The sequence below is a fragment of the Cryptomeria japonica genome, chromosome 4, assembly GCF_030272615.1.
Source record: "Cryptomeria japonica chromosome 4, Sugi_1.0, whole genome shotgun sequence".
Taxonomy (NCBI): Eukaryota; Viridiplantae; Streptophyta; class Pinopsida; order Cupressales; family Cupressaceae; genus Cryptomeria; species Cryptomeria japonica.
This window is the reverse complement of record NC_081408.1, coordinates 759,831,170-759,851,264: the sequence shown is the minus strand read 5'-3', so window position 1 is coordinate 759,851,264 and position 20,095 is coordinate 759,831,170. Positions and strand designations below refer to the sequence as shown.

The window sequence follows — 20,095 nt, the reverse complement described above, 5'->3', positions numbered from 1 at the left end:
GGACTTAGAATCAGAATCTTGCTTCTTCTTCTTTTTCTTCTTTTCTTCTTTACAGTCCTTTTGGAAATGTACGGGCTTTCCACAATTCCAGCAAATTACCTTGGACTTACCAGGAGATTTTGATCTCCCCTTATTCTTGGACTTAGAATGGCCATTTTTCTTTTCATTCTTGCCTCTTTCTTTTGGTCTTCCTCGAACACTCAAAGCCTCTTTGGCATTCAAAGAGACCTTCCTTCTCATCTCCTCAAAAAGTAGAGAACCAACAACATCCTCCATCTTCAAGACGACTGCAGTGCTCCCTATGGCCATCACAACGCTATCCCATGAGTTTGGCAACGAACATAGCAAGATTTGGCATCTTTCTTCTTCATCCATTGGCACCCCAACAGAGGTCAACTGAGTTACCAACATATTAAAGCTTTCCAGATGCTCATAAATTTGTCCACCTTCTTCCATTCTCAAAGAATACAATTTCTTCCTTAAGAAGATCTTGTTCACAAGTGATTTCGCTTGGTAGATCTCACTTAGCTTCTTCCAAAGCTTCTTTGCAGTAGATTCTTCATGGACATTTATCAGAATAGAGTCTGCAAGACACAATCTGATGAGACCTTTATCTTTTCTATCAGTCACATCATATTGTGAGGCTAAAGTCGGATCTGCAGGCCTCTACTTATTCTCATCAATCACATCCAATAGATCTCTATCATTCAACAGATCTTACATCTTCAGCTTCCACATCTCAAAGTTTGTGCCAGAAAACTTCTCTACATCAATCCTCCCTGAAATGCTTGCTATCTTTTCAATCCTGCAACACAGAAATGAAATACTCTGCACAAGCTTCCACTCAAACCTTGATTAGCTCAAAAAACCTTGTACCCAACAAATAGAACCAAAACTGGCCTTGCTCCAATACCACTTCTAAGGAAGCAAAGGTGTGCATAAACGCTTCCTACGCTAATCTTGAGAGGACGGTTATGCAACTTTCAACTTAAATATTACTAAGATATCAAGAAATGCACAATAAAGCATAAACAAAATAGCAATGAACACATAACACAGTGATTACCGTGGGGAAACCCTTCTGGGAGAAAAACCCCACCCTCCAAAACTCGCACAATGTATTATCAAATCAAGTTGATTACAATACACTTGCAATACAAGTTCTTACAGGAGCACATCACCATAACTCGAACTCAGAGAGACTCCTTCTAGCATCCAGTCTTGCAAAAAAGCTCAATGATCAAACTCCTCCCCAAGCCCTCCTTTTATAGTGATTTTACAACCTGGAAACCACTTGTGGTTTTACAAAACCATGGGCTTAACCACCATGCCACATGGTGCCCATTTTTGACATTTACATTTCCAAAATGGAAAAACAACCAGGTTAAAATAGTAATCCCGTCCATAGTTTTGTCCCCTAGCTTAGACCCTCTTAAAAATCACAAAATGAGTCATTAAGGCTCTAAAAATGGCCCACCTATATTCTACTATGGACAAGACTCATTTTTAACAACTCACTAACCATTTTCCAATGCATAAACATGTGGAAAACTACCTCAAACAAATTCTAGAATTTTCCAGAAAAAGACTGCAAGGTTGAGACACATGTTTCTCAACATAGACATCCGACCTGTTACTTGTCATTTTCAGAAATGAAGGCTTTCCGAAATGAAATGTCTGAAATACTTTGCTATACAATAGGTTAAAGCAAAGGCTTTGATAATTATGAGGGTGGATGTTCGCAGGGGAATTGTCGAAATGATTAATTATATTCTGTACAAGAGAAAGATGCAACGAGCAGGCAAAGCCTGTTGCATTCCCTCCCTCCTCTCCCTCTCCCAATGTAGAATTCATCGAATATTCCTTGGAAGACTTCACTAGAGGATTTTGGTCAGTCATTTTCATTGTAGTTTATTGCGTTATATACCACACTATGTCCCACAATGAATATCAAGTGGCATAATTTTGGTTCTTGGGTTTGTTATTCACCAGTGAAGATCATAAAGATGGAAACATTAAAGTAGTTAAAAATTATGGAATGTTTATATGTTCTAGCACGAGCTTGAAGATGCTAGCGCTGGCTTTATAGGAAATTGACTAGTAGTGTATGGTAATGGTTACATATATGCAATGATTATTCATATGGATATATTACTATTAGTGATATGTTGGCATGTTAACGTCATGGTATGAACAATATTTAGTTACTTACTCTTGGTGAACTAGTGATTGATTTGATAATTATATTGTTGGTATTTATTATCCTTGCTTTATGCATATTTTCTTGTGAATTTGCAAAGGTTGGACAAGTTGGTTACTGTTTCAATAAAATATTAGCTTGTTTAATATTTCAACCTTTATAGTGATTGTAAAATAATTAAATCTTTGTAAATAATTCAACATGTTGAATAATTTGATTTTAAATAATATAATGATTAAAAAAATTGTGGGTTTTTCATCCACAAGATTTTTATGCAAAAATATTGTTCTCACATGTAATATAAAGCTTCATATTCTTCCATTTGCTTTTGATAATATTCTTAGATAGATTCAACAAATCCTATTAACTATTTTGTGCTCAAATAATCATTTGTTTCCTTAGCCTAGTCTTATAATCATTTACAAAAAGGATACAAATTTGTTATCATATGGAAATGATATATAATAGTGACTATGTGGGCTCATCCCTCCTAGATAGAGCATCAACCTTAACATTCTCCGTAACATTCCTATTTATGATCTCAAATTAACATCCCAATAAAGTGCAGATTTTAGACCAAAATTGCAAGGAAAACCTTGTATTTTTATTGCCAAACCACAAATTATTACAATGCCAAGCAAATCCAACCCTCTACCCCTCCATTTTGGATCATTACAAACATATTCAAACCTCTTCCCTTCATGGAAACTGAAAACCAACTCTTAACCACCCATACAACCACTTTTGGTTGTTTACAACTTTAATTTATTGTCAAATTGACACTTTTAGTTGTCAATTGACATGTTTTTAATCTTTTTGCATCTTGACACTTTCTAATCAACTTTATTACATTAATATGGTCACACAAGACCTTATGAAACTTAAAATTCTCATTAAAAACCTATTCTAACTATTGAACCCCATTACATTACTCATTTTGACATTATTTGCCCAACATGGCAATTTTGACAACTTATTACAAAAGGAGTCATTACATGTGTTTGATGACTCCAAATGGAATTATTATCCATGTTTAAAATATCAAATGGTAATTTTAACCTCATAGACTTAATATCTCATATATCTTCACTATGGTGTCATGGTGGCCAATCTTGTCTTGGGTGCTCCTGCACCACTTAGGCAAGCTCCTAAATGGTTCAACACTTTTCCTTATTTTTAATGTGTACAAGTTTAGATGCAATAGTGAGAAAGTTAGAGATGAGTAGAGAAGATAATGAGAGAAAATGAGAAACTTTGAACAAACAAAAAGCCTCAAACTAAGGTACCTATTACCCCTAGCCTACTACGGTAGCCAAAAGTTTTGCGAGATAGTTATTTAGAGCCTCTTGATTGTATCTCAAACCATCCTTTTAAAATAGACTAGGGCAGCTAGCACTTATGTCCTACATAGTCATTTTCATATAAATTCTAATCTTAGATTTGGCTTACTATTTATTCCTTTAATTTTGTATATGCTGAATAGTATAAAACTTTTGTCCATTTTTCATAGTCAACCTAGTTCACATACACACAAGTTGCTTCACTATCTCATTCTTTAAAAAAAAATAAAAAATGATCCCAACACCTTATACTCTTTTGAGGATAGTAGCTATTCTTGTTCCCTAATATTATGAGAAGGAATTGATATCTTTAGGTTGCATTTTTTATCTTGGGATCTCATTCTCTATCATTTCATTTTTGTGAATCTGATGTTTCTTATGCTTGCATATACTTCTAGTTTAATTTTAAGTCATTTCTAAATTTTGTTGCTTCTGTACTTGCACTTAATTAGGTGATTTAAATTAGGTGATTTAATTAATTGTGTGATTATTATTTCATACTACATTTTTGGGAAAGATCTGATGAAAAGACTAAGAATCAACGATTACAAACACTGCGAACGACCGAAAAGCCTGGCAACACAAGTAGAAAACAGGGAAAGCAAGCAGAAGTAGGTCTTATATTGCAAGCCCAAAGCAATAACACTAAGTTTCTAGGGCAATCTTTTGCAATTGCGCAATGAATTGACCTATATAAAAATTCTCATGGCTCATAGACGTTCCATTTAACTCCATTCTCTTGGTAAGAGCCAAATTTGTAAAGCTAATCAGCAAGATGGTTCTGCTCAAGGTTAGTGTAGATAGGAATAACATCAAGAATGTTCCTCCACAAATCTCTAACATGGAAAATGATCTACCTCAAATACCATGAGTAAATAGAGAATTCCTCATGTAGTCAAGAGCTCCCACAAGGACTTGGGAATCAAATTCAATAATGACTTTAGTATGTCCTTGACTAACGACCCAGAAAGAGGCATACATAATGGCCAAAGCCGCAGCCCCATTATTTGTGGCAACTCCCAAACCCTGCAAGGCCCAGTGAAGAATAATACCCTTTTTGTCCTAGCAAAAAAAACCAGTTCCAGCATTCCAAAGATTGCCTTGAGTTGGTCTATCAATATTGATTTTCACCCAGCCGCTAGGAGGTGGGGTCCATCTTTTGTTTCTATGGTTCATAGTGCTTCCATCTTTGACTTCATATTGCCTATCCTCTAAATAGTTGCATGACCCACAACAGTGAGTAATTTTGCTCCAGATGGTATGCCACACAACCTCAACAGAACATAAAGTCTCTTTTAAAATTCGACTATTACGTTCCAGCCAGATTGGCCACCAAATAAAGTTTAGACCAATCTGCCAACCAATACATATAGCTTTGGAGTTGAATCTTTGTCTTTTTTGTTTCTGTAAAATACTATCTCTGCTAATGTTGTCAAAATTTCTGATTTTGAAAACAGAAAACAATCCTTCCAAGATTTTACAAGCAAAGAAACAGTCAAACATCAAGCGGTCAGCAGTTTCCTTTTCAGAATTACATGAAAAACATTTAGACGGACCAATAACCCCTCTTTGTCTAATATTTTTAGAAGTAAGAACAACCTTATGCATGAACAACGAATCAAAAAAATTAACCTTAGGCTACCCTTTCGGCTGCCAAATCATAGACTAGTCCAAATTGGATATAATAGGCGGACGATGGGCAACAAGAAGAGATAAATAACCTACTCTGACCAAGAAGGTACCCAAGCCTCCCCCCAAGCTATTTCATCTTCCATGTCACTACCAATGAAGAGGCGATGCAACAAGATATTGAAAATTATAACAGCATACTTAGGACTAATAGGGATAGGCCATTCCTGAAGATTTTTGAATTGTTCAATTATAATTCTGATTTTGACCATTCTTTGAATAGTGCTCTATCTTTTTCCATCCCCTATATTCAAGAGAGTCTGTAACAAGAAGCAAAACAGGGAATTCCTCATTGATGGGAGGGTGTTGATCCCAAGCATCAATCCAAAAACGAAAGAGGCCCTCTTTGATAAGTTTGGAGCCTAGCTTTAAAACCTGCCAAGCTAGAGAACTATTACCCTCTAATGGATACCTACTCACATTAGCAAAATTAATCCTATCAAAGTATTTTATTGTCGTCATTCTATTGAAGAGAGAAGTGGGAGTGGATACCCACCTCCAATAAAGCTTTCCGACCAAAGCTTTGTTGTTAAGGGTAGCACTTCGAAGCCCAAGACTACCAGTAATCTGAGGATGAGTCATTTTTTCCCATCTATCAAGAGTTCATTTTTTGGAGTCTTTGGCAACATTCCAAAGAAATTTCATTGCAATCTTATCAAGATCTTTCCATATGAAAGTAGGGGCAGAAAGAACAAAGAATTTATAAATAGGCATAGCCTGAACAACTGATTGAAGGAAAGTAAGTCTACCCCCATAGCTTAACCACTTCTTAGACCAATGACCAATTTTAGACTTGATGTACTGCAAAAGGCTATGCCAAATAGCCATAGGGAGCTTTTTTATAGTGGAGAGGGACCCCAAGTTACTCAAGAGGTAAAGAATCCAAAGAGAAACCCAAGATATCAAGGATATGATTTTGAAGGTGAACATCAACATTGAAAAAAGCGACCTTGGATTTTTGAATATTGATAACCTAACAAGAAACTGACAAATATGTTTGAAGAGACTCATAATTCATCTTTTCTTTACAACAAGAAGCACCCATGGGTGCTTCTCCATTAGCCTAATCTCATCAACAAATTGTAAATGAGAAAAAACTTCCTCTCCAACCTTAACACCATGTTAAAGTCATTGAGTTTCTATTTTGAGTAAATAATCAGCCTAAACCTTCTGCCAATATGAGGAAAAGGAAGGGAGAGAAAGGATCTCCTTGCCTTAGACCAAGAGAGGCATTGAAGGGAAAAGAATGGATAGCGGTGATAATAACCAAGTAGGAATGAGAGAACACACAACTCAAAACCCAATCTATCTACGATTAAGAGAAACCAAAAGCAATCATCATCTTAGCTAAAATCCTCCAATCCATTCTGTCATGCACTTTAGACGTATCACATTTAATAAACATTCCTTTTTTATTAGACTAGTGAAGAGAATTCATGACTTCTTGTGCTATCACCACTCCATGAAGAATTTGTCTTCCTTCCATTAAGCCTGCTTGTTCAAGAGAAATAATCTTTTAAAGCGATGACTTTAGTCTTTCAGCCATCATAGAAGTAATAATTTTATAGATGACATTACATAAGGATATGGGGAGGAAATTGGAAAGTTGAGAGCCTTCCCCCTTAGGAATAAGGGCAATGAAGGTATGATTCAAAGCTTTGAGAATCCTCTTATGGCTAAAAGATTCTTTGAACACTTAAAAAATACTAAACTGCATATCATCCCATAAGATCTAGAAAAACTCCACAAGGAAGCCATCGAGTCCAAGAGATTTACCGATGCTCATACCAAAAACCACCTTCTTGACCACATCATGGTCTATAGATCTCATCAGAGCAAGATTGTCATCATTAGTAATAAGGCTAGGAATAGCATTCGACACAACTTGTTAAGAAACCTCAACAAAACTATTAGTGTCAATAAAGAGATTTGAGAAGTAATCTCGAGCAAGGTCATGCATTTTGGAGATAGAGGATAAAGAGTGACCAGCAGCATCCTAAAGAGAAAAGATATTATTCTTTGACCTCCTTGGATAGTATGTTCTTTGGAAGAAGGTGTAAATTTTATCTAAACCTACACACGAGGATCTAGCTGAAAAAAAAGACCACAACTTGTAGTATAATAGAAGAGAAAATTGAGAGCAAAATAAGAACAAAACTGAAAAAATAGAGATATTCCTTAGTTAGCTTAACAACTAAAAAAACAACATAATTATTCGTAAAACACTGATAAAACAGATTGTGGTGTTTGTTATCCAAGTAAAGCATGGAAAAACAAAAAACCGGATATTTTAGATTACGCTAACATCCCCCCTTACGTCTAACCAAGGAGACTAAAGCCTAAGGACAAAAAAGAGGAAAGACATGAACAAATCTAGAAACAATAGATTTGAAAGCACAAAATTTTTCCTTAGTTTACTTAAAACAAGCAAAAGCTGAAGCTTCTCATCCATCACCGCTAAAACAATAGTCGGTGAAATAAATCCATAAAACGCGGATAAAGTAGGGTCAAAAAATAGAATAAGGCAGAAGAAAGATTGCACCAACACCGCCCCTTAAGTCTAACTAAGGAAACTAAAACCTATGAAATGGAAGAGGAAAAATGGAAAACCCAGTGAGAACAAAACCCCCCCTCACAATAAACACTAACTCTACATAGAAGCTTCTATACTGCAATATTTTTCACCTAAGAATGTCTCATAGAAAGAGAAAATGAAAAGATAGAGCCCATTTGTGCCTCCAAAAATAAGAGAAAGAATGTCAATACAGAATGTAGCATGGTGAATGTCGTAGTAGGTTCCTCTGCAACAAACAATGGCTCTTCATTCTAGAAGATAGAAACCTCATGGTGTCAAACTATCGAATTCCCACTCAAGTGAAATGTGTGAAGGAATCAAGATGAATGGTTCTGAAAAATAATCACATTTGTCCAATCTGAACTGCGACTCTATCATACAAGACTCAAACTCAAGAACAATGACCACTTAAGTGTGAGATTTGTTCATATGTGAATCAAGATGTGGCAAGAAAGTAGCATGGAGTGATTGAGAGAGAACAAGAGACTCCAAACCAAAAGAATATAGATATCGATGTGAGCTGACATTGGAGAGAACGCATGTGTCCTCAATTTTGTCATCATGATCAAGGAGAGATTCAACAAAAAAAGATAAATGTCTGATAGGATGATATCTCTCTCATCATGAGGATAAGACTAAAGAGAATCTAAGGTAGAATTTGGAGAAGCCAAAATCTTTGTCAAACTAAAAGGTGGAAGTGATTGAATAGCTGCCAATACTGGAGGTGTAGAAAGAGGAGAAATGGGAGGAGATGTATCTGTGTAATCAAGACAATCAAGACTCTTCCAATAACCAATTTCCTCTTCAGTGTCATAATCATACATAGGATCATCATCATTATCATAGTTGGATCATCTGGGAATGGAGGTTCAGTGGGATCTCCATACATTTCCCATAAAGTAGCTCAAAGAATGCAAGGGCACTCAATGTGTGATAGAGCCCATGATGTATGTTCTCCAACACTTAAACCAATAAATACTAAGACATGATCATTTCTACTTTCGCATGCAAGTTTCTACCAACAAGTACTTGGTTCAGGAATAAGCCCATACAAATGTGGCAATAGATGAATCCATTGACAACTTTTTAGGATTCCAGCATGACAGGATTTAGAGTTTCCTTCTTCCAAAGTAATGACAGATGGATGATATTTTATTCCCATTCTAGACTTATATTACCCCTTTTCGGAACTTTATTTCAGTTCACGAATATATAAACGAAATTAACAGACATCCCCCAAGACAATGAAAAATTCTATTCTAAAACATCTCTAATCTTAAAAACCTGCAAAAGATTATTAATGCTTCTTTTTTCCAGCACTAGTGAGCTCTGATACCATGAAATTTTTATCTAAACATATACAAGAGGATCTATTTGAAAAATAAGAAAACAACTTGCAATATAACAAAGAGAAAATTGAGAGCATAATAAGAACAAAACTGTTTTCATTGATTTACAAATGAATGAATTACATAATATATAAAGCCTTCATCAAAGAAAAAAATGAAGGAAAATCAGGAATAAAACTGGAAAACCAAAGATATTCTTTAGTTATATTAACAACTAAGAAAACAACACAATTATTCGTAAAACACCAATAAAAGAAATTGTTGTGTTTGTTATCCAAGAAAAGAATGAAAAAATTAAAAAATTGGATATTGCAGATTGCGCTAACACCCCCCTTAAGTCTATTTATGGACACTAAAGCCTAAGGAAAAAATAGAGGAAAGACGTGAACAAATCTGGAAACAATAGATTTGAAAGCATCAAAAATCTTCCTTAGTTTTCTTAACACAAGCAAAAGATGAAGCTACTCATCCATCAACACTAAATCAAGAGTCGATGAAATAAATCCATAAAACACGGATAAAGCAAGGTTAAAAAATAGAATAAGACATAAGCAAGGTTGCACCAACAAAAGGTAGTATTCTTGTCCTCCACAAGAAGCCACACAGTTCTAACACGTTGTTTCTAGTATATCTCTTCTTGTCTATCAATATCTTCAACAACTTTGTGAATGAGATCATCTTCATCTTTTGGTTGATTAGTAATGGTATTGGAGTCTAGAGATGGTTATGAATCTTTTCCCATCTAGCCAGAAGGGGATCTCGTTGAGATTAAAAATTAAATTTGTTCAACCTTTTCCATCTTTCGAGTTGATCTTTTTCAAAATGTAGTTATTTATGAATCTTGAACATTGTAGTTCCATGTCATGGGAAGCCCTCTTTCCACCATAAAGGGATTTGATGCCTAACCAAAAAGTTTTGAATATAAAGGGATGATGGTATGGGCCAAAGTAGATACCACCTTCAAGAAGAAAGAGAGAATGAATAGAGATAGGACCCACAAGAACATGCATATTTAACCTCCATTTGGTAAAGGCAATCTCTGAAACAAGAAATCTATCTAATTTAACTTTTTTGGAATGAGGTTTAACCCTTTTGTTTGTTCAAGTGAAGGTCAAGCTAGTATCATTCACCTTAATCAAACTTAGCTCAATAATCTGAGCAATCATAAAATGATCCCCAGGATCTAACAAAGGAAACCCACCTTCTTGATCCTAGGGAGATAGTTTGGCATTAAAATATCTAGGAAAAATATAATCCACCTCCACCCAAGTACGCCGCATATAGTGAATAATTGATCATTGTCTCTTCAGTCCATAAAGAGTTTGAGCACCATAGAAGTTAGAGATTTCAATTTGTTCTGAAGTTTCATTATTTTCGAATAGGCGGGTTAGGATGTCCCTATCCTCCATGTGTCCCAATCCTAGCCATGCTAGTGAATTCCATAATGTAACAATACCTCCAATAACACCATGAGAAGCCACTACCATATGATCTGCACCTTTCTAGATTGTGTTGATGGTTTGGAGCATAGAAGCCAAGGTTCTCTTTAACTCTTGAAGGAGAAGAAAATCAGATTTGGTGTTTTCCAAAACTCTTCCAACAACATAATGATGGGATTTTTTGTCTAATCCCTCGATATTCCATGTTTTTACAATCATCATTAACCTTGAGAGGTACTCAAGTGGCTTGACTATTCCTTCACTAATTATTTTCTCTCTTAGGGATGCTATTAACTCTTTGGTAAATTTTTTTCCTGGTCCTATGTATCTATTGTTCTTTGGATTCCTTTCCATTTGATTAAGACCAAGAGAACTCTTTTCCCTATTCTTCTCAGGAACACCCATACTAACATCAGGTTTGGAGAGGTCAATAGGGATATTCATACCCATGCCCTTTGAAAGAACACTATGTTTAGGGAGTTGATTACTAGGATGTTGATGCTGATAAATAGGCTCAATAGGGTGAATGATATGCTTGGAAGGTTGTTCTAAAATGTTATGTTCTATTGTATCCATGGTTTTCACAATGTCTTGATCAATAAGAGTTTTGAAAATCTCATATTTGTTAGATGATTTGCGAGCTAGTAGATCATTGTCTTCCTTTCTCTTTTTTTTCTTCTTTTTCTTCTATCTTAAAAATTCATCTTATGTTGGACCATCATGAGAGGCATGAAAATTAGATGTCAGATTAATAAGAGACTTCAAATGTTGAGAAGAAGAGGTATTTGAGTTATAATGGCTAGGCTTAGAAGTGAGGAGAGAGGGACAGAGTCTGGCCAAATGATAATGACTATGACATAGTCTAGACCTAAATGGTAGGGCTTCATAGTCAAGTTGTTGGAACCACCTAGATTCATTCACAAAGAGTTTGAGCTTCATTGGGAGAGGCTATGATAATTCCATCTCCACACATATATTGGCATAAACTACAGAGTTTCCTTCAAATGTATCTCTAGAAATCCCTAAATACCTCCATAATGAGTTACCAATTAGGGCAAAAATATTTTCACTCTAAAACTTCATAGCGAGGGCATACATCCGAACCCAAAATGGTGTTGCAGTTGGTTCCACTCAATGATCAAAGATCACTTTCCATGATTGAATGAAAAGCCTTGCTAAATCCTGATTCCATTTTTCAGACTCCAAAGTGTTAGCATAGTTTCCTAAGGAGGAAAAACTAACAATAAAATGTTCATTGCCAATGAACCATAAAGAGTACCCACCAAAGGTTTCCTAGTTGTTTTGAACCCAAGAATGGATGAAAGGGATAGATGGTCTAAAACCAAAAAAATTATAGATGAGGTCGTGGCTCTTCTTCTAAAAGACATAATCTTCAATTAGGTCTTGTTCGATAATAATTTATAGTCTATTCTCCACTTGGGCAAGACAACTATTAATTTTCTTAACCGACCTAGGGAGCATGCATCAAAACAACTATTATTATTCAACCCATGATCATGTTGTTTTATAGAAGAAGAGCCTGGGTTAGAGAAAAGACTAGCAAAGGAGGTCTTCAACATGGATGGAGGAACTAGTGGAGACTCCTTGAGAGTCTCCAATGTAGCCATCATATCCCAAACAAGAAGGAGGAGGGCACACAAGGAGGAAGGCACTCAAGTAGAGCAACGGCAATCATCTCAAATTTTTTCAACATCAATTGTTCTTATCATTATGCAATTATTATTTTATACTACATTTGAAATATATCTTGTGTGGTAAAACAAAATTAAAAAAAATAAAATTCCCTCTACTTCAATCTTTCTTCTTTCCATCGCTTTCTAGGAGCATATGTGTGTTTTTGAAACTTATACTTGGTTATGAGCTTCATAACCCATTTTTTAAAAATCTTATTGTCCTATAAGAAGAAGTTACCAACTAATGGCTTCTTGTGATTTTACTAGTATTCATATTGATCCTAAGTTGCATGCTGCATTATTCCTATCAAGAAACTAGAAAGAGTAATTATCCTCTACTGCAACAACTACCTTTCCTATAATACATGAAATCAACTTCCTTCATGATTCTCATGATGTGGATAACCATGCAATTCAAGTGTTTGACAAAAAATATTTAGAAGATAGACAAGGAATTTGAAGGCTTCTAATTATTTGTCACTACAAAACACTTGGTTGAAGTGGTTGTTATTGTAGAATTGAGAAAATATTAAATCTACAAATAAATGTTCATTTATGAAAAATATACTAAGTTATTGCATTGTCATTTCTTTACAAAGCCATCCGAATTCTAGCTACCCAAAAGCTAACACCTAACTAGTAGCTAATCATATGTTAAGCACTATTTTCTAACAACCCCCTTTTGTGCTAATATAAGAAAAAATATGATTGCCCACAATCAATTATGAAAATGATTGGATATCAGTTTATACTCATAATGCATCCTTCCAATAAATTTCTCAAATTTGTATTGCATTAGAAATATGCTATTACTCCAATTATAGAGAATTATTATCTATATGAAATAAAATCATAATTCAATCTATTAAAACTTAATAATAAACCTTATTATTCCTCACAAGTAGTGGCTTAAGTTATTTACTGTCTCCACCTACACATAGTTATATTTGATAGTAGTGACTATGTTGAGTCCTCCAAGTCTAAGTCAATTATGTTCATTGACATTTCTTGTGGTATGAAGAGTATGTTTGTATGCCTTTGTGTTGAGGATGTGTAGTCAAACATGGGTCATTTGCTAGGGAAAATATACGGTATTTGGAAGTATTAGGAATACCATACGGGTAATAATGAGTCAAACACAATCTTGTTGTATCCCATAATTGTAATGAAGCATTGAAAAATAAGTTTGTTGAAAATATGTAAATTGTATGGTGTGCTAACCAACTCATTTATAAATTTGATTTTTGTCTATGGTGTCCAACAATTATCAACTTTAGTCATATAGATATTTTATGGTACCAAAGATCAATAGGAGCAAAGAGACGAATAAGGAATTGGAGATGTATATGATAGTTAACGTATCATTTTTACTTGGTCTTCAAGTTACTCAATTAAAAAAAGGCATTTTTATTTCTTAAAACAAGTATATTAAAGAGATGTTGAAGAAGTTTGAGATGGAGAACTCTAAACTGGATGCAACCCCTATGCCTACTAGTTGTAAGTTAAACAACGATGATAGATCTTTAGATGATCAAAAAATATATAGATCTATGATTGGAGGATTGTTGTATTTGACTACTTCAATATCAAATATTATGTAGGCTATATGTTTGGTTGATAGACATCAAGCTAATCCTAAGGAATATCATGCTTAAGTAGTGAAGAGGATATTTAGATATTTGAATGGGACTTTGGATTATGGATTATGGTATAAGGATGGTAATTTTAGTTTGAAAACATATACAAATGTTGATTAGGTTGGATGTGAAAATGATAGAAGATGTAACAAGTGGTGGGGCATTTTTCTTGGGAGACATGATTGTCTCTTGGTTGAGTAAGAAATAGGATTCATTGTCATTCTCTACTGTAGAGGAAAAATGTATTGCATCAACATCTTTTTGTACTCATGTTATGTGGATGAAGTAAACTGTTAGTGAGATTAAGCTGAACTATGATGAGAATATTCCTATTATGTGTGATAATAAAATCTCTATTAATATTTCAAAGATTCTAGTAACGCATTCAAGAACTAAACAGATTGCAAAATGATATCATTTCTTAAGACAAAATGATGCAGAGGAGGACATTAGATTGGATTATGTACCTACTAAGGAACAAATTTCAGATATTTTTACTAAGCATTTGGTAAATGATAACATTGAGTATCTTTGGAAAAAGTTGGGGTTTATTGCTCGTTTTTTTAATTATATGCATTCAAGTGGTGTAATTTTCTAAGGGGAGATATAAAGTTCACCTTTTTCTCTTAAATTGATGCAGTAGTTGCTCTACGAGGCAGCAATAAGTGTTGTAGATATTAGAGCTTATTAGAAAGGGGAGAGAGTTTGTTCTCTTTCTTCTTGATGTCAAAGAGGGAGAGAGATATTGATTGGGAGAGAGATCTATTGTATGTCGAGTTCTCTTTGTTGTTGGTGGTGTTGACATTAATGACAAAGAGGGAGAATGTTGGAAACTTGAGTCGTGTTGTTGTGTTACATTGTGATTGATGTCAACTTATCTTGTGTCAATATTGATGTCACTATGTGTTGCACATGGTGTGGAAATGAATGTTCTAATATTGTTGTGTGTTCTGGTGAAGATGTTGATGTGTTTCATGAAGGGTGGTGTAGTGAAAGTTTTAATATGTTACTCTAATCTTTCTTTTCATATTCACATTTCAGGTATTTTTATCTTCCTCATGCCTTTATAGGTCCTCTTAAAATATTCATACTACCTAAAAGAGGATTTGAGTATCCTTCAAAATTTAAATGTGTAGATTTTGGATACATTTTTAAAATCATTCTTACACCCTCATTTCCCTATGCCCATCATAAACACTCTACACACATCAAGATTAGTGGCCAACAATAACATTAGATATTCTACACCTAGCAATGTTCATGTATTGTCATGCCATAGAGATGATTCAACACTTTGTAGATTATTCACATAAAGTTAACCTCTCACACAAGAACATATATTTTAGTTATTTTGATACCATGTTAAAATGGTAGAGCCCAAAAAAAGATCATACTATTATTGCAAATAAAATAAGACAGGAATAGTATTATTGATATTCATCAGGTAATGGCACATTGTCGTGCATTGGTTATTATAGCCTTATAAGTCTTGTAAATAGCCTCCTATGGGAATAACTACTCAAAAAATCTAACTACTAATTATTAATTTATCTATTGACTATCATCTAATTATTATTTTTTAAGCTATACAAACCTACAAACTAACGATGTAATATTTTCTAAAATGAGGATGGAGGGGGTACTCCAATAAGGGAAATCTTGATGGGATAGGTGGAAGGAGGAGGATGTATGGAGGGATGATAAAGTTTGAGAGTCTAGAAAAAGAAAAAGACTTGAATTTATTGATAATGACTTTTAATTTTAAAGATTTTGAGATACCATGGAAATGGTAACCTAGAAAGAAAAAGCCCAAAATTGGGATATTGAAGGATTGCAAAATTTTAGGATGAAAACATGAACTCAACAAGTAGAGGTCGACAAATAACTCTAACAAAATGGATAAATCAACTTGATATCATTATCATGTAAAGATGATGTCATGATACATCACATATAATATTAGACACATAATCTCGATATATGTTGACATTAGCATGATGTAAACATGACATCATCATTAGAGTTTTAAAGTTTATTGGAAAAGCATTCTTGAAAGAAAAGTATGAAACTATACCAATGTGAATACTTTAAGGTAAATGATTCGAGCTCCAAGGTTTGGGGAAATAAAGAAAATAACAATCTAGTTAAGAGATGCCAAAAACTCTACTGTCAAGGAACTTTGAAAAAATTAACTTTGAGGATTGGACTTTTAGGATTTTGATGATAAGAATGTCATTTCTAATAAGTTTGAAAGGCTAACAAAATTTTAAACATAGAAAAAATTCACAAGGTTTTGTGCTAGACTATTAGGATTAAGTGGAGGAGTGTATTCTAAGGATGAAGCTTGACAATCTAATAGATAAAGGGAAGGTGGTTGTGGTAAGGTTGGCATTTTAGGATGGGAATCCCTAAAAGTTGAAAATTCTAACAACTCACACAACCTAAGGAAATGACCCCATTAACTCTAATATGTAGAATTTATTAGAATTTTTAGAGACCTCACAGCATGGTCAACACATAGCGGTCATACAAAATAGGCTTGGGAAAATATTTGACAAAGGGAAAACCCACTTACATTTTCTTTTAGATTTGTCATAAAAGGTAGCCTTGTTTAAACAAAGTCACTATATTTTATGGGCATATATAGTCAAGTCTATAATGCTTTTAAATACACTTGGTTGGGCTCTAAAAAAGCCATAATTTCATTATAATACCCTCAAAGCTAGTTCAAATGATCTCAAATTTGGAAGGAGATTCAATGTGTCTTTAATAAACACTCCAAATTTAAGAATTTTTTTTGTCAAATTTAAAGAAATATGTGGTTCACAATCTCCAAAATGAAAAAAAAGGATGCATATTTCTTTCCTTCTAGATGTTGAGAACGTCTTGAAATAATGTGGACAAGAGAAGTATATAATAGTAAATATACTACAAATGACTTATAATAATATACCAATTTGTCAAGGCTACCTCTTATAATCTTAAAAAATAATAGAATACATAATGCAATGATAATAAACTGGACATTGTTTTACCATACTTATGTTGTGGATGCCACCTAGATTGATGTAACTACATATATGAAACAATATAAATGATCATAATTATTTAATTAAAGGTTATGCTTGCCATACATCCACTATGCATATACTACTATTGCTTTTACTCATATGCTTGCATGCTTAACTAAGATGTCACATGTACCTCCACAATATAAATAGTTGAAACACAATAAAAAAATCCAACATGAATGTAATTCAAACAATATATTTCAACACTAATATTTTAAGCCAAAGATTTAAAAAAATTAAAAAGTAAAATGAATAATTGTATTGCATAAAATCAAATCACTAATTTGAATAAAAATATAAATTATAAATATCACTAACTAAAAACTCTTAAATTAATTGGAATCATAGAGTAATATGACATATCCGAACAGCTTGCATAGAGTCATCTCCCCCATACCAGTGGTAAAATAATATGACATATCCGGACCGTAGTAATATACCACTCAGGAAATCGAAGATTACTGGGTTAATTTGTTTTTAGCGGATCGAACTAACCGGCCATCTAGCTCTGCTATGTTTTTCTCTGATGATGAGAACAGATATTACGCTTTTTATATTCAATGCGCCTATAGATCAATATTTTCAGGTTCGCAAAAACCTATGGAGGGTCATGGGTGTAGTCGTTGCTGGTGTCTTCAAGTACGAAAGATAAGTATGGAATCTGTTCGGCTAGACTGTTCAGATTCCTTTTAAATGCCCATACGATTTATTTGTGAAGGGTAAAGAAAGGAATGTACATACTCAGTTACAGCCATTAAGCGTGCGTGAGGACTCTATAATGGGAAGCAAATGCCAAGAAGTTTTTGTGGCCCTCGGAAAAGACCTGTTACAAAGTGTCTCTACTCTCCGATGGACTCTCCAGAACAAACCAGCTGAATCTTTAGTTTTACTTCACGTTCAGCATCCTATAAGAACCATTCCATCGCCCTGTAAGTGGTTAACTAAATTTGGACTCAAGTTTCAGTCTTTTTCATTGCTTAAAATTTCGATGTCTTTCCATTGCAGTTGGGAAAATTCCTCTCAATCGAGTATGCAAGAGTGTGGTGGACGCGCACGTAGAGGATGAAAAGCGAAAGTTAAATGATTGCATGGAATTTTATTTGCAGATTTGTTCCCAAGCCAAGGTATGAATTTCAGCTCTTTGATAACTAAAAGGACACCCTGTTGCATATCATTTTCGACAATGAGGGCTACCTGAAACGAAATGTCTGAAGTACTTTGCTATACAACAGGTGAAAGCAAAGGCTTTGATAGTTATGAGGGCGGATGTTCGCAGGGGAATCGTCGAAATGGTTTCAGAGCAAGTTATCAGAAAGCTTATCATGGGCACATCGTCAGCAGGCGGTGCAGAATCCAAGTATGCGGAACAATATTGTAGTAAACATCATCATCAGGACCTTTCAACGCACTGATTGTCTTTTAATTCTACTCTGTACAGGAGAAAGATGCAACGAGCAGGCAAAGCGGGTTACGTTCTAATGCACGCGATCAACTCCTGCGACATATCGATCGTGTGTAAAGGAAAACTTCTAGCAGTGAGGGAAAGATCTTTCGTGGATAATGGTCAGTAACTTGTCAGATTTTGCAAAAGATTCTGTCCATTTATTACAGTTGATATTTATAGGCACCATCGTTCGTTTGCTAATGCGAATTTCGAAACATCATCAGAGGATTTTGGTGGACCATGGTCATTGCAGCCAAACTTCCTACTAGATTCGCCCACCCCCATTAAAACACCGGAGAAATTTTTAAATGAGCGAGGGTTTACGCCAGACAGTGTCATGAGAGATAGTAAGCCTGACAAAGAGAACCAATTGGTTTTGACGCAATCAGTGAACTTTCCTGTGATATAAGAGGGACAGAACGTCAACAAATTGATGGCCATGAAACTCAAGAATCTCCAGTATATCCTCACCTTAAGCATTTCTTACTTTACTTCTAATAAAAGGTCGCGATTCGTAGGATTTACAAATATTCAAAATTAAATGCAGCAGGAGAGGACAGATAGGGAAAGCCTGAAATTTGTGCTCAGGGATGCGTCGGAAGAGGCGGAGAACGAAAAGGCGGATGCCATGGAGTCAGCTCGCAAGGTATGACACTACTTTTCTTTTCTACTATTTAAGACACAATTGTTGGGTCCGGGTGAAAATGCTTGAATCTTCGTGTATTTATCAGTTTAGGGCTACTGAAGCTGCCCTACAAGATGCGATATTGGTGTCGAAAATGAAAGAAGAGTATTGCCAAGACTTAACAAGGAGGGTAAAGGAAGTGGAAGAGGAGCTAGAAGTAATGTCGACAACGGGAAATCAGTGGCCACACAATTGAGGAAATTCTCACATGAACGTTACCAAGCTATTCAGGAGCTCCACGCCGCAGAGGAGGAACTCGCGGTGGTGGGGATGCAAAATTGCCGCATTTTGAAAGAAAAGGAGGAAGAAATTAAAGAGCTTCAAGACCTGTTGCATTCTATGGCTCGCCTTGGAACTCCCTCCTCTCCCTCTACTAACGTAGAATTCATCGAATATTCCTTGGAAAACATCACTAGAGGATTTTGGTCGATCATTTTCATTTTAATTTATTGCGTTATATACCACACTATGTCCTACAATAAATATCAAGTGGCATAATTTTGGTTCTTGGGTTTGTTATTGACCATCTTTATGATCATAAAGATGGGAACATTCTACTCCATAAAAATTACAGAATGCTTATATGTTCTAACACAAGCTTGAAGATGCTAGTAGTGGCTACATATACACAATGATTATTCATATGGATACATCACTCTTTGTGATATGTTGGAATGTTAACATCATGGTGTAATCAATATTTATTTATTTGATTCTTGGTATACTAGTGATTGATTTGATAATTATAATGTTAGTGTTTGTTATCATTGCTTTATGTATATTTTCTTATGAATTTACAAAGGTTGTACATGTTATCATTTCAATAAAGCATTAGCTTGTTTAAGATTCCAACCTTTAGAGTACTTGTAAAATAATTAAATCCTTGTAAAGACTGTAGAACATATTGAATAATTTAATTCTAAATAATATAATGGTTAAAAAGGAAGTTGGTTTTTTTTCCACCAGATTTTT

General features: G+C 34.7%; 1 protein-coding gene across 1 annotated transcript; it reads left to right on the top strand.

Annotated features, from left to right (window-relative positions):
* The first annotated feature begins 17,523 nt into the window (after window positions 1-17,523).
* LOC131037888 (U-box domain-containing protein 33-like) lies at window positions 17,524-19,319 on the top strand. The gene is made up of 8 exons (XM_059219472.1): window positions 17,524-17,580; window positions 17,713-17,923; window positions 18,000-18,118; window positions 18,227-18,351; window positions 18,433-18,557; window positions 18,606-18,838; window positions 18,989-19,084; window positions 19,170-19,319. Exons 1-8 carry the CDS (start codon window positions 17,524-17,526, stop codon window positions 19,317-19,319), a joined length of 1,116 nt encoding a protein of 371 aa, XP_059075455.1.
* The last annotated feature ends 776 nt before the right edge of the window (window positions 19,320-20,095 follow it).

Bases quoted from the DNA above. Each gene is read 5' to 3' on its own strand.
- LOC131037888 (XM_059219472.1), top strand. From the start codon at position 17,524: ATGAGAACAGATATTACGCTTTTTATATTCAATGCGCCTATAGATCAA. The intron at 18,352-18,432 runs GTATGCGGAACA...TACTCTGTACAG, and splicing joins GCAGGCGGTGCAGAATCCAA to GAGAAAGATGCAACGAGCAG. The intron at 19,085-19,169 runs GTATGACACTAC...TGTATTTATCAG, and splicing joins CCATGGAGTCAGCTCGCAAG to TTTAGGGCTACTGAAGCTGC.